At 44.7% G+C, this 17,710-nt stretch overlaps 1 protein-coding gene across 5 annotated transcripts in view; it reads right to left on the bottom strand.

Moving 5' to 3' along the window:
- The window catches only part of wdr59 (WD repeat domain 59), a 100,178-nt gene extending 86,436 nt beyond the window's left edge, over nt 1-13,742 (bottom strand). Inside the window, exons 1-3 of one of the 5 annotated variants that reach the window (XR_005461834.1) lie at nt 13,624-13,742; nt 3,233-3,282; nt 1,798-1,933 (exon numbers count right to left, since the gene is read on the bottom strand). Coding sequence is in view for 3 of the 5 variants with exons in the window: in XM_038806983.1 (XP_038662911.1) it covers nt 1,798-1,933; nt 3,233-3,282; nt 13,624-13,677 (240 nt within the window). In the remaining 2 variants the exon portion in view is untranslated. The remainder of the gene's footprint in view (nt 1-1,797; nt 1,934-3,232; nt 3,283-13,623) is intronic. The other 4 variants (XR_005461835.1, XM_038806983.1, XM_038806984.1 and 1 more) reach the window with 4 other exon arrangements.
- Between the last annotated feature and the right edge of the window lie 3,968 nt (nt 13,743-17,710).

Below are 17,710 nucleotides of genomic sequence, written 5' to 3'. Positions count from 1 at the left end.
GAGGCATCGATTGGGAAATGATCCAATCGATGCATGGCAGGTAAAGCCCGCCCCGAAAAGGCACGGACATTGGGGGCCACTATAAAGATAGACCCCGCACATGGTCCTGTCTGTTCGTGCTCCGGCTTGATCTGTTCTTGCTCCGGCCTGCTCTGCTCTGCTCTGCTCCGGCTCCGCTGTTGACTCCGTTGCTGTTGTATCCTGACTCCGACTCCAGCCTCCAGATCCTGTCTTCCATCACCAGCCGTTGAGCACCAGCCATCGTTCAGTAAGTCCCAAAACGACGCTCGCTACGTGAACTTATACAGTACTCGACTAATAACGAACAGAAGGTGCAGCCCAGAAAGGAACAAAGGCCTTGTCCCCTGACCTTGCTGGTTCCCACTTAGATAAGTATTTAGTCGTTTAATAGTAGAAATAGGTATTAGTCTTTAGCGTGTGCATGCGTATTTATAATATTTGTATAATAAATATTGATCGTTGGAACTTACTAATCGGTGTATAGTTTTATTACTTTGAACCTGACCTTGAGATACTTGTGAGGTGTTTATATACGACACCTGGCGACTCCGAGCTGAAATTACACATACAGAGCCTAGCAGTGTTAAGCACACGGCCTTTAAACGGAGGCGTGTTAATACACTCCAATAAACGCATATTACACTCAAGTAAAACGTGCAACAGCTGTCATGCTGCCCATGGTATATTGAAAGTATATTTGTCCCAATGTGGCCAATAATAACTGGAAAAAGTAGCCTTATTTTTAAGCCCACTAACTGCCTGAAGTCACTCAAATACCAGAAATGATGAAGGATCACAACCTAAAAGAGAATCATAGAAATATTTAGTTCAGAAGGTAACCCTAGACCTGCTCTTTGAAAGAACCATAAAGCTTAGTTCCATCACCAGCAACCTCACTCCTTTTTCCTCTCTTACCTCTCCAAGTTCCAAGCTTCAAGTACCTATGCAATTCCCTTTAACAATCACCATTCCAGACAGAGCATTCTAGATCCCAACAAGAGTAAAAAGGTTTCTCCTCCTCTCCCTCTCGATTTTTGCCAATAACCTCTAGTCATTGACCCACTAAAAGCAACAGTTTTTTCTTAAAATCTCTACGGGGTCAATTCTTAACCTTGTCTGCTCCAAGGCTAACAACCCTAACTTTTCTAAACTTTCCTCATAATGGAATTCCCTTCTCCCTGGTAAAACCCCTCAGAAACATTTCCAATGCCGTTACACATTTCCGGAGTGTGGTGCCCAAAATAGTCCACAACACTCCAGTGGAAACCTAACCTGTTGTTCATTAATTTTTTATATGATCCAACAAGTGAGCTGGTTTAGCTCACAGGCAGCTGGTTTGTAATGCAAAGCAAGGACAGCAGCATGGGTTTTTTAAACCACCTTATAATTTGCCCTGCCGCCTTAAATAATTTGTCTGCTTGCTTATCTTCAATTATCAAAATCATGCTATTTATAGCATTCTGTTTTTCCATACTAGCCCTACCAAAATGCATCATTTCAAAATTCTCCCCATTGGACACCATTTACCATGTTTCTGCCCATTTCACCATCCTGCAGGGCATCATGAAGTCTATCTTCATCATTCTCTACTATGTTGCCAAAGACACCAAGCTGATCAACCAGCTTTGCATTTCCAATATTTCATATTTGAGACTTCCAATGCTTACAGTTCTTCCTTTTCAGCTCAGCAATAAAGATGAAGGAAGTTTGTGATACTTTTATATTTATTCTAACATGCCCAGATCCCCAATGAGTTAAACCTGATTTGATACTTACTGAAGCTGCAAAATAGTGGGAGGAGGTCTCATGTGGGTTCCATTGCACTGCTCCAATGTCCCATTTGCTCTGTCTTGCAATCTTTCTTGGTACTTCTGAAGGTGCATCTAAATTTATAACATACAAGAAACGGCGCCTGTGAAGAAATAAACATTGGCAGTGACAAACCAATACTCCTACATCCACAAAAAGGCAGCTTTCTCCACCTCTACACACACCCCAATCTATAATGAAAAACTAATGTATTCTAATGATCATAATTGCATACAAGCAGACTGGCCTGTGCAGAAGCACCCAGCAGAGTCGAGCAGCTCCCAACAGATAGAGGCAGAAATGGATGAGGAAGATCACTCAGCGTCAAGTGGTTGCTTCAGAATGGCAATGTCAGCATGAACTGCTGTGGATTGCTCATCTGGCCACAACTGGGTGAAAGGGGTCTGGGGAATTCTTATTCAGCACAGATGCAGGGCACACAATCGCCCTAACATCAATTTTCAAAGCACTTTGGTCCGCAATTTTTAATCACAGTCAGATGGGGAACAAGGTATGAAGCACAGAAAACTACACTGATATAATTGGGGGCACTTGGGAAGTTTGAATAAACGTGGATAGATGCAATGGATACCTTCATTGTGCAAGGACCATTCCCAATCTTAGAGTAATAATCATAAATCCTACACCATTCCCCATGTCCACACAGATTGAGAATGCAAAGTAACTTGCCTCACACAATACAATGAGACTGCTCATGGCTACATCAAGCAGCACTTCCGTAATAATTTTTTTAAAAGTAAGCTGGATACCATGCTAGCGGGAATCAAGCTGGGAAACTACTTCTCCAAGGTCATCTCTATCTGGCAATTTTCATGCATAAAATGAAACAGCTATAGCACTGCAAAACACTAGTGATGGTCCTGATTTTCTCCTGAAAGGAGACACCAAGTTATCAATATCCTTTTCTCGCAGCACTGATTTGCTGTTCAATGGTAAGCAATCCCTCAGTAGGAAATAGCTTTGTAGTTTCATGAAGCTACTTAATCATATAAAGTACATTACTTGAAGCAAAAGGCAGAAACTTGCACTTTGTTGGAGTTCACAGGGTAGGTACAGCCTAAATAAAGCCTCCCTCCCCATTTTCTAATTTATTTAAGACTGAAGGTGTGGATCAATTATGACGATTAATTGTAACAGGAACAATAGCAAGCAGGGTCTTGGACTTCTGAACATTGCCACATCACAGAAAATAGGTTGGTAGGCATCAAAACTGAAGATATATTAATGGGTGAAAACTAAGACCTTGATTTGATTTATTATTGTCACATGTATTAGTTTACAGTGAAAAGTATTGTTTCTTGCATGCTATAACCGTACACGGGCAATATACATTACACCTAATATACATTCAGTTACTTTCCATCCCTAAACAGCTGCTTACCCAGAGAGAACTGCAAGCTGGCCATGGCAGTTCACAGACATCGCAGTTGCCTAGTGTAAAAAAGAAATCACAAATCAAAAGGCTTAAAACAAAAGTGCATTGAAAAACTTCACTGAACAACATAAATATGGAAGTAATTGCTCGATTTTAATGTTAAAACTGTTTAATCTTGAAGATTGTCACTTTGCAGAGACCCAACACGACCTCAACAACTGGGCAGCACGGTAGAACAGTGGGTAGCACTGTTGCTTCACAGCTCCAGAGTCCCAGGTTCAATTTCCGGCTTGGGTCACTGTCTGTGCGGAGTGTACAAGTTCTCCCCGTGACTACGTGGGTTTCCTCCGGGTGCTCCGGTTTCTTCCCACAAGTCCCGAAAGATGTGCTGTTAGGTAATTTGGACATTCTGAATTCTCCCTCTGTGTACCTGAACAGGCGTCAGAATGTGGTGACTAGGGGCTTTTCACAGTAACTTCATTAGTGTTAATGTAAACCTACTTGTGACAATAAAGATTATTTCAAGCTGGTTACGCAAAATGCAACTTGGATAACAAACCGCAAGTGAGCACAAAGCGTAACACAACATAGAATAGTTTTAAAACCATCTATATGGTTCTGTACTAAGTCTGCAGCTATCACCCTGGTTATAAGAAGGACTTGTGCAATGGTTACAATTAATGGTGTATTATAACCAAGAAGCAACCACTCGAGGATGGAATTGAGGGAGATAGTTCCCTGTTAACGCTTTTGTCCAGGCCATATCCAAAAATTGTTCTCGTGTTCCAACTCTTTAAACATGGTTAAGACTCTAATTTGCAATACCCTGAAGGATATATCTGCTAGACATGTAACCTTGCCCCTAGCCAGAGGAGTAGTGACTCTCAGGTTAAATCACCACCAGTCAGCTCTTTCTCTCAAGAGAGCAGCCAATAGTCCTCAGGGACTATGATGGCTTTCATTTCCACACAGACATTGTAGCGCAAAGTGACAAGTCACTGAAGGGCTGGAAATTTATAGCTATTTTTATTATCTGTTCTGTAATGAAATGGAAATACAAGTGGATAGAAAGTTTAGTTTTCCCTTTGCTTAGCTTCTATTAACATCAAGTCTGTGGACCAATGCATTTGTCGAAATTCAAGATGATCTCAGCATTTCATGCAGTTAGAACATGAAATACAGTAGAAGTCCACAGTAACAACAGGAACGATGTAACTGGAACTGGTTGGATGATGTATACTTAGGAAGGGAAGCTTTAGTAAGGAGGAAAAGGTGTCACCACCTGTGAGCTATGGCTATCTGAAATGTCTCTATTCATCATGTATGGAGACAAGGTGATTCAGTCCCAGTCATTCAAAATAGAGAATATGAGGAGTTCAGGCTATGATTTTTCTTAGTTCCTTGTCATTTTCTCTCATATTTGGATTCTAAATAAAATTCCAAGTCTACAAACACAAAATTAAGATCAGATTCATCTCAAATTCCAACTATTTGATACAATGAAACAGAAATCAGACAAGCCAAAGCCATTTATATAAAGGCCGAATGTACAAGGTACAATGAAAAATACTGTTCTGCGTACAGTTCAGACAGATCAATCCGTACATGAAAAGAAAATACATAATAGGGTAAACATAAAATGCACAATGCAAATATATAGACACAGGCATCGGGGGAAGCATACAGGAGTGTGGTACTACTCAGTAGAGAAGGTGTGTGAAGAGATCAGATCAGTCCACAAGTCCATAAGAGGGTCATTTAGGAGTCTGGTAACAGCGAGGAAGAAGCTGTTTTTGAATTTGTTAGTGCGTGTTCTCAGACATTTGTATCTCCTACCCGGTGGAAGCAGTTGGAAGAGGGAATAAGCCGGATGGGAGGGGTCTTTGATTATGCTGCCCGCTTTCCCAAGGCAGCGGGAGGTGTAGACAGAGTCAGTGGATGGGAGGGGGGATTCGCGTGATGGACTGGGCTGTGTTCACAACTCTCTGTAGTTTCTTACGGTCTTGGGCCAAGCAGTTGCCATACCAGGCTGTGATGCAGTCAGATAGAATGTTTTCTATGGTGCATCTGTAAAAGTTGATAAAAGTCAATGTGGACATGCCGAATTTCCTTAGTTTCCTGAGAAAGTATAGGCACTGTTGTGCTTTCTTGGTTATAGCGTCGAGGTGGGTGGACCAGAATAGATTGCTGATGTGCACACCTAGGATTTCGAAGCTGTCAACCATATCCACCTCGGCACCATTGATCAATACAGGGGTGTGTATGATACTTTGCTGCCTGAATTCAATGACCAGCTCTTTAGTTTTGTTGGCATCGAGGGAGAGATTGGTGTTGTTACACCACTCCAGCTGGTTCTCTATCTCCTTCCCTCCTGTACTCGGATTCATCGTTGTTCAAGATCAGACACACTACACGCTTGTGTCATCAGCAAACTTGTAGATGGAGTTGGAGCCAGATTTTGCCACACAGTTGTGTGTGCATAGGGAGTACAGTAGGGGGCTAAGAATGCAGCCTTTAGGCCCCCGGTATTGAGGACTATCGTGGAGGAGGTGTTGTTGTTTATTCTTACTGATTGTGGTATATGGGTCAGAAAGTCAATGATCCAGTTGCAGAGTGAGGAGCCAAGTCTGAGATTTTGGAGCTTTGATATGAGCTTGGCTGGGGTTATGGTGTTGAAGGCAGAGCTGTGGTCAATGAATAGGAGTCTGATGTAGGAGTCCTTGTTGTCAAGTTGCTCCAGGGATGAGTGTTGGGCCAAGGAGATGGCGTGTGCTGTGGACCGGTTGTGGCGGTATGCAAATTGCAGTGGACCTCAGCATTCTGGGAGTATGGAGTTGGTTTGCCTCATGACCAACCCAAATGTTGATAATTTCTCCTCATTTGTCATTGCCTCCCCACAACCACCACAGCTTTATTCACTTAAGGGTCAAGAGCAGCCAAGAGCCTAAAGATCTAGCAACCTATCCATTCATCTCACAAGTCAGCGAGTTCCCAACTTCAATTGCTTATCTCTGCTGAACTGACAGATCTTGATATATTCAGTGCTGCCAAGAATCAAAATTCTGTTTGATGGAACACCAGTGAGAGCTGACACATTCCTCAACAGTATATTATCTCTCACTTAAAATTTCAAATACCACTAGGCCGATTATAGCCCCATTCTCAAAAGATGGTGCCTGGGAACCACTTAACCAAAGGAAGAGTTGCCCTGGTGTTGCAATGACAATCACAGCCAGGTTCCCATTCTCAAATACAAAGCCTTGTACATCCAGAGCAACGGCTGGCCCGGAACACTAAGGGCAATTTATCATGGCCAATCCACCTAACCCGCACATCTTTGGACTGCGGGAGGAAACCGGAGCACCCGGAGGAAACCCACGCACACACGGGGAGGACGTGCAGACTCCGCACAGACAGTGACCCAGCCGGGAATCGAACCTGGGACCCTGGAGCTGTGAAGCATTTATGCTAACCACCATGCTACCATGCTGCCCGGCTTTGGTCACATTGGCTTTGGTCACATTGGAAGAAGAAGAATTGCTGGAGGACCTACTCCCATTCCAGCTCCTCTATTACCACTTCTCTTCAGCCTCCCAGATGATGTGAAATGGTCTGACTTAACACCCAGCAGCTGGTTGAAGTAATTGGTGACAGTGCAGCTCAGGTTCGGCCAGAGTAACTGCTCCTCAACCTCCAATCACAGATTCTATCCCTTGAAGAGCAGCAAGAGAAGGAGAAAAGGAACATGTGATTGGGTAAGCTGGGGCAATAAGATTGGAAGAGACAGAATCTGCGATTGGAGAAGCAGATTCTCAACTCTCCCATACTCGCTATTATTCCTCCAATCACAACTCCGTACTTTCAATATTTTCCCACTGACTGGCGCTTGCACTTTCAATCATTCTGCCCCATGTGGATTACAGATGAGGTGATGGTCCGAGACAAATTTAAAAGGATGGAATTCCAAAATGTCAAGAATTTCTCATCCCTGAGCATAGCATTTTTTCCCCAAACTTTGGGATGAACCAGATGTGAAGCCAAGGTCTAGCTCAGTCCAATAACTGATGTGTAAGAAACTCCTCCGATCTGTTATAGAATTAGGAATATCCCCAACGGAATTCTTATTCTGTACAAAGTCTGATGGCTCTAACCAGTCCAGTGCAGTGCAAAGCTACAAGTGGCCTTGGAAATCACTTGAGCTAGGAAGGGAAAATGAGGAAAGGATTCTACTCAGGAACACTGCATGGGATATTGGTTAGTGACAGAATAATACTCAGCTGTGTTGCCAATCCCTGAATAACCCACCAAGATTCACACAGGCCATCTGGAAAAAGCACCAATAAGAGATTATAAAGTTTTTAAGAGGGAGCCAAAGAAATTGAGGTTTTTCTCCCCTTACAGAAAAATGGTCCACGTACTTTGATTCGTATACCCACTCCCATGCATTTATCTCTATAAATATACATAAAACCCTTGTTAATGAGGTATGTCAGACAAATATGGCACATTTCATTTCTGAAAATTCAAACAAAGAATGGTTACAGCACAGGGGAAAGCCTTTCAGCTCATCCATGTCCATACCAGCTGTCTGCAAGAGAAACTCAGGTAGCCCTCCTTCCACTCACTCCACACAGCATTGCAAATTTGCTCTATCGAGGTGTTTAGTCAATTTTGTTTTGAAAGCTAAGGTAGAATCTGCCTCCATCATTCTCAGGCAATGCATTCCAGATCCAAACCACATGTTGCTTGAAAAAGTTTTTTCGCATGTCGCCATTGGCACTTTTTCCATTGTCCTTAAAAAGTACATCATTGGCTCTGAAGTGCTTTTAGACATTGGGTGATCATTAAAAGTGCTATAGAAATGCAAATATTTATTTTAAATCAGTGTCCTTTGGTTAATGAGAACAGTTAATCTCTGTCCACTTTGTCTGGATCCATCGTGATTTTGAGCACATCTATCAAACCGCCTCTTAACCTGGTCTTCTTTGGGTCACTGTGGAGTTTGCACATTCTCCCCGTGTTTGCGTGGGTTTCGCCCCACAACCCAAATATGTGCAAAGTAGGTGGATTGGCCACGCTAAATTGGCCCTTAATGGAAAAAATTAATTGGGTACTCTAAATTTATAAAAACAAAAGAAAAAACACACGGATCAAGAAAATTCTCTTGAAACTCTTCTCTCTTTCTGCCCTTTACACTATTAGCATCCTAGTCTATATTTGGACAATTAAAGATTCATTATACTGTACTACTCTACAGTTTTTCCACCTAATTTTCCTTCAAATTTGCTCCTCTATATCTTTCCCATTAGTTTGTAGTCTGTAAACTACACTCAGTCGAGTAACGGCACCTTTATTGATTCTTAACTCTAATCAAATAGATTCTAACATTCTGGGACCACACTTTAGAAAGGATGTGAAGTCATTTGAAAGAGTGCAGAAGAGATTTACAAGAATGTATCCAGGATTGAGGAATTTCAGTTACATGGTGCCCCCTGGGCTAGTGCGTGGTCAATTCCAGCCCCACATGGCCCAGAGTCGCAATGATGAAATTAGATTTTATTCAAAATACCCGACGTCCTTGATTGAGCCCAATAAACTAGACACCAGGTTTGTAACTTTAGAACACAAGTAACCGTTTATTATAAACAGTATTATAATTAAGCAGACAGAAAATGTAACATTCTACTATCCCTTTCCCAATGTTCCCTTCCTAACTCACCCCACTCTCTACAGACATACACACAAACAACAGATTGGAACAGGTGGTGGAAAGAGAAAGAAAATATTAATAAATGGTTAACATAGGAGAAGGTGTAGGTCATTCAGCCCCTCAAGCCTGCTCAGTCATTCATGGCTGATCTATGGCCTAATTCCATATACCTGTCTTTGGCCAATATCCCTTGATACCTTTGCTTAACAAAAATTTATCTATCTCAGATTTAAAATTAACAACTGATCTAGCATCAATTGCTGTTTATGGAAGAGAGTTCCAACCTCTACCACCCTTTACATAGAAATTGAGAAAATAGGAAATCATTCGGCCCTTCGAGCCTGCTCCGCCATTCATTGTGATCATGGCTAATCATCGAGTTCAATACCCTGATCCCGTCTTCCCATATTCCTTGATCCCTTTAACCCCAAGAGCTATATCTAATTCCTTCTTGAAATTACACATTTTGGCCTCAACTACTTTCTGTGGCAGTGAATTCCACAGATTCACCACTTTCTGGGTGAAGCAAATTCTCCTCACCGCTGTCATAAAGATTACCCTTATTCTCAAAATATGACCTTAGTTCTAGACTCCCCCACCATCGGGAACATTCTTTCTGAATCCACCCTGTCTAATCCTGTTAGAACGTGCATCAGTCGGACTTCCGTGGCGACCATGGAGTGAGTGGTCGCACATTTGGTGGCTCCCGCTCGTGCCGTTTTATTGGGGCCTTTTCCTCGGTTAACAGGTGGATGCGAGGTGGAAAAGGGTGCAGGAGAGTGAGGGGAAAAGATTTACCCTCTGCCGTATTGAGCGAGGGCCAGAAACAGTCAAAAAAGAAGGAATCAGTCAGCTGGAGATGATGCGGCACCCGCAACGCATGTGGAGGTGGCGGAGGGTCAGGGAGTGACCCTGCCGGCTCAGTAGTCGACGGGCCAGCTGGTGAGCTTCCTGAACGAGAAGTTCACCCAGCAACGGAAGGAGAGTCTGGAGGAACTGGCCCGGGCGATGGATTCGATTCGGACAGTGGTAGACCTCGTGGAAACAAAGCTGGCGGCCCAGGGTCAGGCGATCCAGAAGATGGAGGTGGTGGTAGGGGAACACGAGGAGCAGTTTGCCTCAATGGCAGTGGAGATAGGGCTGATGCGCGATCAGCAGAAGCGGCTTCAGAAGGTCGAGGACCTAGAGAACCGGTTACGCAGGGAGAATATATGGATTGTTGGCCTGACGGAGGGGAGGGGAGTGAAGGAGCCGATGCTGGTGCATATGTGGAGAGGATGCTGCGGAAGCTGTTCGGAGAGGGTGTGTTTGCACGGCCTTTGGAGGTGGATCGAGCGCACAGGGCACTAATGAGGAAGCCCCAGGGGAACGAGCCGCCAAGGGCGATGGTGGTGAGGCTGCACCGGTACCTGGACAAGGAGCAAATTATGAGGTGGGCGAGGCAGACGAGGCGCTGCACCTGGGAGGGCAATGAAATCAGAGTGTACCAGGACCTGGGTGCAGAGTTGACCAAGAGGAGAGCGAGTTTCAACAAGGTCAAGACAGCCCTCTACAAGAAGGGGGGGAAGTTTGGGCTACTGCACCCGGCTCATCTGTGGGTGACCTACGAAGGCCGGGAATTGTACTTTGGATTGGCAGAGAAGGCGTTAGAATTTGTCAGAGACGGTGGACTGGCAGGAGAAGGTGGACTTTGGTGGCGATGTTGCTATGATGTTGCTGTTAACTTATGTTTGGGCTATTTCTTTCTTTTTCGGTTTCAGGTTTGTTTTTTTGTCCTTTGTTAAGGAATGGGGTGTTGGTCTCTTTGTTTGGGTTTGGGAAGGGGTTGTTTTTGGTTTGTTTGCACTAATGTTCGAGCGTATAGTGGGGAGAAATCAGCGGGGGATAGGATGCTAGGTGACATGGGCAGAGGCCGCCAGACTAGCGAGGTAGGCTAATTCACAGAAGCGCTATGGGAGGTGAGTGGAAGGTCAGTGGGAGAATGGGGGCAGGGATTGTTAGCTGGGGGCTCTGGGGTGGGAGGAAGTACTGCTGACAGGGGTAGGGCTTTTAAAGTGTAAGGGGAGGAGGATCGATGATGGTGGGCGCCCGAGGGCGGCCTGGGGAGGTACAGGGCACGGGTCGGAGGCTGGGGGATGGTGATTATGGTAAATAAACAGGCGGCGTTCGAGGTGGGAAATATAGTGCCGAAATATATGCTGGGGGAAGGTACATTATGGTAAGCCGGAAATTGGAGGGGACGCCGGTGGTGTTAGTCAGCATCTATGCCCCAAATTGGGCAAAAGGCGGAGCAGGTGGAGATAGAAAGGCAAGTGGAGGAAATCCTGCAGGTGGACAGGAGATATACAGAGACCCCGAAGGAAGCGCTGTTAAAGGAATGCCAGAGGCTCCAAATGGAATTTGGGTTGTTAATCACAGGTAAGGCAGTAGGGCAGTTGCGAAGGGAGAGAGGGGTGGTATATCAGAAAGCAAATGGGATGTTAGCGTACCAGTTGAGTAAGCAGGAGGCGCAGAGAGAAATTGGGAAAGTGAAGGAGACAGGAGGTAATACGGTCTTGGACCCGGCGGGGGTGAATGGAGTGTTCAGGGAGTTTTACAGCAAATTGTATAAATCAGAAACCCCAGCCAGGGAGATGGGGATGAGGAGGTTTCTGAGAGGGTTAGAGTTCCCGAAGGTTGATGAGCAGCTGGTTGAGGGCTTGGGGCACCAATTGGGCTTGTAGAAGTGGTAGAGGGGTTGGAGGCGACGCAATCGGGCAAGGCCCCGAGACTGATGAGTACCCGGTGGAATTATATAAGAAGTTCCCGGGGGTGTTGGGACAGCTATTGGAAAGGGCCTTCAATGAAGCAAAGGATTTGGGAGTGCTCCCCTCCGTCGTTGCCACAGGCGTCGATCTCTCTCATTTTAAAACGGGATAAAGATCTGCAAAATTGTGGGCCGTACAGGCCGATCTCCCTGTTAAATGTGGATGCCAAATTATTGGCGAAGATCCTTGCCACAAGGATGGAGGACTGCGTCCCCGGGGCAATTGGACCAGACGGGGTTCATTAACGGGCAGCATTTGGCGATCAACGTTAGGAGATTGCCAAATGTAATTCTGATGCCTCCAGAGAGGCACAAGGTTGTGGTGGTGGTGGCCATGGACGCAGAGAAGGCCTTTAATCAGGTGCATACTTATAGGAGGTCCCGGGCGGTTTGGGCAGGGATTTGTGGTTTGGGTTTGGTTGCTATATCAGGCTCAGGTGGCGAGTGGGCAGACGAATCGGGTGAGATCGGACGACTTCAGGTTATAACAGGTGATGAGGCAGGGATGTCCACTTTCCCCACTGTTGTTTGCCTTGGCTATAGAGCTGTTGCATTGGCATTGAGAGCGTCGCATGTAGAGCGTCGAGGGTCTAACAGGGGCTAGTACGGGGTGGGGGGGTGTAACACAGGGTCTCGCTCTACGTGAATGATCGTCTTCTGTATATAATCAGACGAGGGGAATTGGAGGGATTATGGGATATTAAAGGAATTCGGACAGTTTTCTGGATACAAATTAAATACGAGTAAGAGTGAGGGCTTTGCGATCCAGGCGAAAGGCAGAAGAGACTGGATTACATTTTTACATACATACACTATGGGCTGGATTCTTCCACCCCACCCACCGCAACAACACCGTGGGCGAGATGCCAACAATGGAGAAATCAATTGACCTCAGGCGGGATTCTCCAGTCGCCGGGTTAACGCGGCAGAAGAGTCCCGCCCATTAACTCTACTTTAGATTTTATTGCATTTCCTCTTATTCTGAACCCTTACTTAAACAGCTTCTGGATTGCATGGCATTTTCCCAGAGCGCACATTAGGAAGCCACAAAAGTCAACTCTTCAATCAGTCCCAAAGAGTCATGTTGGACTCAAAACGTTAACTCTATTTCTCTCTTCACAAGTCTGACCAGGCCTGCTGAATTTTTTATTCAGCACACCAGCATCCGCAGTAGTGTATTTTTATTTCAGTTCTTATTGATTACCAGGCACTGGATTAAAGTGGGAAACAGGAGCACAAGTGGGGTTGCTCAATGCTACTGCTTGCGTTTTTTTTAAAAAGCAAAAAATAGCCCTACCTAATAATAATAATCCTTATTGTCACAAGTAGGCTTACATTAACACCGCAATGAAATTACTGTGAAAAGCCCCGAGTCGCCACACTCCAGCGCCTGTTCGGGTACATCGAAGGAGAATTCAGAATGACCAATTCACCTAACAGGATTTGAGGGCGGAAACCGCAGCACCCGGAGGAAACCCACGCAGACACGGGGAGAACATACAGACTCTGCACAGGCAGTGACCCAAGTTGGGAATCGAACCTGGGACCCTAGAGCTGCGAAGCAACAGTGCTAGCCACTGTGCTACCGTGCAGCCTGTCATCAGCACCTTTCCTCGGTATTATCATGAGACCGCGCACAAAAACAGCTTCAATTAGCCAAGTCTCAAATCTTGCTGTTGGTGAGTGGTTCGAAGCTAAACGACCCCCACAACCGGAGGGTTGCGTCTGTCAGGAAACTGCGAGCAGGCGCCCTCAGTGCCTGGGCCCAGCCGGAGGGAAATGCTCCAGCTTAGGCGGCCGCTCAACCAGCAGCGCCCGCTCTCCAGACGCGCGATCATGGAGCTCTGTGCAGCGCCAGCGACTGCTGGGCGTGGAAGTTACCTGCGAGTCCCTGACTTCCACCACCACATTCTCGCTGCTCCACCGAGCCGCCATGTCACGGACGGACGGAGCCAGTGACCAACAACAACACCCTGCGTCATCGCGCTGTACGTGACCTCTGACGTCAACCGTGACCCGCCCCGGTGGGGTCTGTGGTGCGCGCGCAGCGCTTTCCTATCATTTTCAGGCATTGATTCATATAATTAATCAGTAATAGTGTACAAACAAGCTCTTCAGTTAAACTTTCGTCTGAAGCCCAATTTGAATATTTTAACAAAAACAAGATTAATATTTTAGTTTACGTATTTCTGGTGACAATGTAAACAGAATAATGTTGACCTGTGCTTAGCTACTTACATCAACAGTCATATTATTCCACTATGGCGCCCCGGTTGTCCCTATTTTGCAGTGTACCCAACGCATGTGGCAAATCAGACACAGACATGTGGCAAATTGATGCTCTTCATTTTTGAGACACTCAGTCAAAGTGTTCAGGTTGCAGCGGTGGTTATAAGTATGGGTGTCAAAAACAGTAAATACTGAACAATCTCAGCAGGCCTGACCATCTGTGGAAAGAAACCTTTGGCATTGTCAAAGCAGCTTTGACAAAGAGTCATCCAGACTCGAAACGTTAGCTCCCTTTTCTCTCCACTGATGTCAGACCTGCTGAGATTTGTGATGTTCTTTGCTTTCTAGATAAGGATGGTTCTGATGTGTAGTGTTCAACAAAGAACATCAAGCTATGTTGATTATCAGCTAATTTATTAACACTACTTTGCCATTGGTTGAGATCCTGTCTGAGCTGTGAATGATTCAATCTGTGACACTTCGCACAGGCTTTACCGAATGCAGGGCATTTTTTTACTTGGTTAGCATTGCCACAATGTTTGCAAGTCATGACACTGGTGACATGCGCAAAATGGCGGCGATCTGGAGAACTTTTTTTTCAAGTGTGCCATAGCATTAATGGCGCAGCCACGTTGTTCGGTTTCGTCCCATTTTCGTGGACCAACATTTCAGCATACTGAGTTCACTTCCTCTAAATGTACTAAAGATGTCTTTTTAAAAATAAATTTAGAGTACTCAATTCATTCCTTCTAATTAAGGGGCAATTTAGTGTGGCCAATCCACATACCCTGCACATTCCTGGACCGTGGGGACGAAACACACGCAGACAGGGGGAGAATGTGCAAACTCCACACGGACAGCGACCCAGAGCCGGGATCGAACCCAGGACCTCGGCGGCGCAAGGCAGCAATGTCAACCACAGCGCCACCTCTATGTCCCTAATGGTGTCTTCTAACGTTAACTTCAATTCTCTCAATAATCTCTCATGCAGATTTTTGCTTTTAACTCCATAGACTATCTGATCGTGCAGAAGTAAGTCGAAGAGAATGGAAAAATTGCAGGTCTGCACTTTAAGCCTGGGATCTGGAAAAAGTCATGTGTCACCTGTTTCTGGATTTTTGCCTGAAAATGTATCTTTCAAAAATTTCATTTAGCTGAAGCTCACAATGCTTGTCGAACATTTTGATTACTTTACTGTATTTTTTTTATCAGCTTCATCCTCAAACCGGGAATGAGTTGAAAATTTCTAGGGCTTGCGATCCAGTCACTGTTAGAAACAGCGCTATTTTTCACTGTCACTGGCGGCTTTGAGGTCAAAGGCAGAGATATATAATTCAAACTGCTGTTTGAAACTTCGCCAGTTAACATCATCTTTACCCGATGTCTGAAATTGCCATGGAGTTTGCAAACCTTCCATCTTGCTTCGACTAAGCAGTTCTTCGACGTTACTTGCTTCAACTAGGTCATTGAGATTGGAGCCTGATATAAATTTTTTTTTCTTTCTTCACAAGTTTTTCGCACATATTTTTATTTAACATTTCTTCTCTCACTAAACCTTTCTATTTTACCTTAGCAAGTTCTCCTGGTACCATGTGATGTTCTTTGCTTTCTGGATAAGGATATCTTTGATGTGTGGTGTTCAACAAAGAACATCAAGCTGTGGTGATTAACAGAGCTAATTTATTAACAATACTTAAAACTAGATTCGAACGTCTTACTAAGACACAACGGTTGCTAAATAAACTAAACTATAATTTTATCTAGAGATCTCCTGAACACACAAATACTGTCTATCCCGCCTAATCACCTGCTCCCCGAATCAAGGATGTCATGTGATCGAGGTGACTGCTCTTGATCACCATCTGGTGGTTAGATGCATTGACATAAAATTGTTAACCCTCCATTTATCATATAATATCCATATTGTCACAAGATTGTCCAGTATTTTCTGTTTTTGTTTCAGATTCCAGCATCCGCTTTCATGAGTATGGGAGTCCTCGCTAGGCCGCTATATGTTATCCGTCCCTATTCGAACAAGGAAGGATCGACCACATTGCTGTTAGACAGCAGTCACATACCCGTCCAAAGGGTTTTTGCAATCCAACTGTTCTGCAAAGCAATCCTGTGGTGCATACTTTCAAAGGGTGGTGACAATCTGTGAACCAAAATGTTCAATTTCCAACAGCCACTTCCAAAAAAACAAATTTCTTCAAGAGTAAACTTCTGATTTAATCAGAATTGATACATTAGGAGATGAGAGAAGGACATAGAATTGACAAACCCAGTAACCCCACCTACAGGACATTCTGGAGGGGGAGGGTGAACAGCCAGTGTCTGTGGTACACACGGTACAAACAACATAGGTAAAAAAAGGATGAGGTCCTAAAAGCAGAATACAGGGAGCTAGGAAGGAAGTTAAGAAATCGGACATCAAAGGTAGTGATCTCAGGATTACTACCGGTACCACGTGCTAGTCAGAATAGAAATGACAGGATATATTGGATGAATACATGGCTGAAGATATGGTGTCAGGGGGAGGGTTTCAGATTCTTGGGGCATTGGGACTGGTTCTGGGAGAGGTGGGATCTATACAAACTGGATGGGTTACACCTGGGCAGGACTGGGACTGATGTCCTCGGGGAGCTATTTGTGAGAGCAGTTGGGAAGGGTTCAAACTATGCCGGGGGATGGGAACCTATGCAAGGAGTCAGAGAAAGAGAGAGCAAGGACAAAAACAAAAAGTAGAAAAGTGAATAAGAAAAGTGATAGGTGGAGAAACCAAGGGCAAAATACACACAGGGCAAAAGAGAATAATATATTGGGAGCAAGACAAACAATGTGAAAAAGACAAACACATTAATGCACGGAGCATTTGCAATAAAGTGGATTCTTTAATTGCGCATATAGATATAAATGGGTAAGATATAATTGGGATTACAGAGACGTGCCTACAGGGTGACCAGGGATGAGAACTGAATGTCCCAGGGTTTTCAGTATTTAGGAAGGGACAGACTTGAAAGAAAAGGTAGTGGCGTGGCACTGCTGGTTAAAGAGGAAATTAACACAGTAGTGAGAAAGGATATTAGCTCTGACAATGTGGAGTCTGTATGGGTAGAGTTGAGAAATACCAAGGGGCAAAAAAACATGAGTGGATGTTACATATAGACCCCCAAACTGTAGTTCTGATGTTGGGAATGGCATTAAACACAAAATTAGAGATAGAACATAGAACGATACAGCGCAGTACAGGCCCTTCGGCCCTCGATGTTGCACCGACATGGAAAAAATCTAAAGGCCATCTAACCTACACTATGCCCTTATCATCCATATGCTTATCCAATAAATTTTTAAATGCCCTCAATGTTGGCATGTTCACTACTGTTGCAGGTAGGGCATTCCACGGCCTCACCACTCTTTGCGTAAAAAACCCACCTCTGACCTCTGTCCTATATCTATTACCCTTCAATTTAAGGCTATGTCCCCTGGTGCTACCCACCTCCATCCGCGGGAGAAGGCTCTCGCTGTCCACCCTATCTAACCCTCTGATCATTTTGTATGCCTCTATTAAGTCACCTCTTAACCTTCTTCTCTCTAACGAAAACAACCTCAAGTCCATCAGCCTTTCCTCATAAGATTTTCCCTCCATACCAGGCAACATCCTGGTAAATCTCCTCTGCACCCGTTCCAAAGCTTCCACGTCCTTCCTATAATGAGGCGACCAGAACTGTACGCAATACTC

The sequence above is a fragment of the Scyliorhinus canicula genome, chromosome 9 (genome assembly GCF_902713615.1).
Source record: "Scyliorhinus canicula chromosome 9, sScyCan1.1, whole genome shotgun sequence".
In the NCBI taxonomy this organism is placed as follows: Eukaryota; Metazoa; Chordata; class Chondrichthyes; order Carcharhiniformes; family Scyliorhinidae; genus Scyliorhinus; species Scyliorhinus canicula.
Note: the sequence above shows the minus strand (reverse complement) of the source record. Positions and strands in the feature narration are given on the sequence as shown.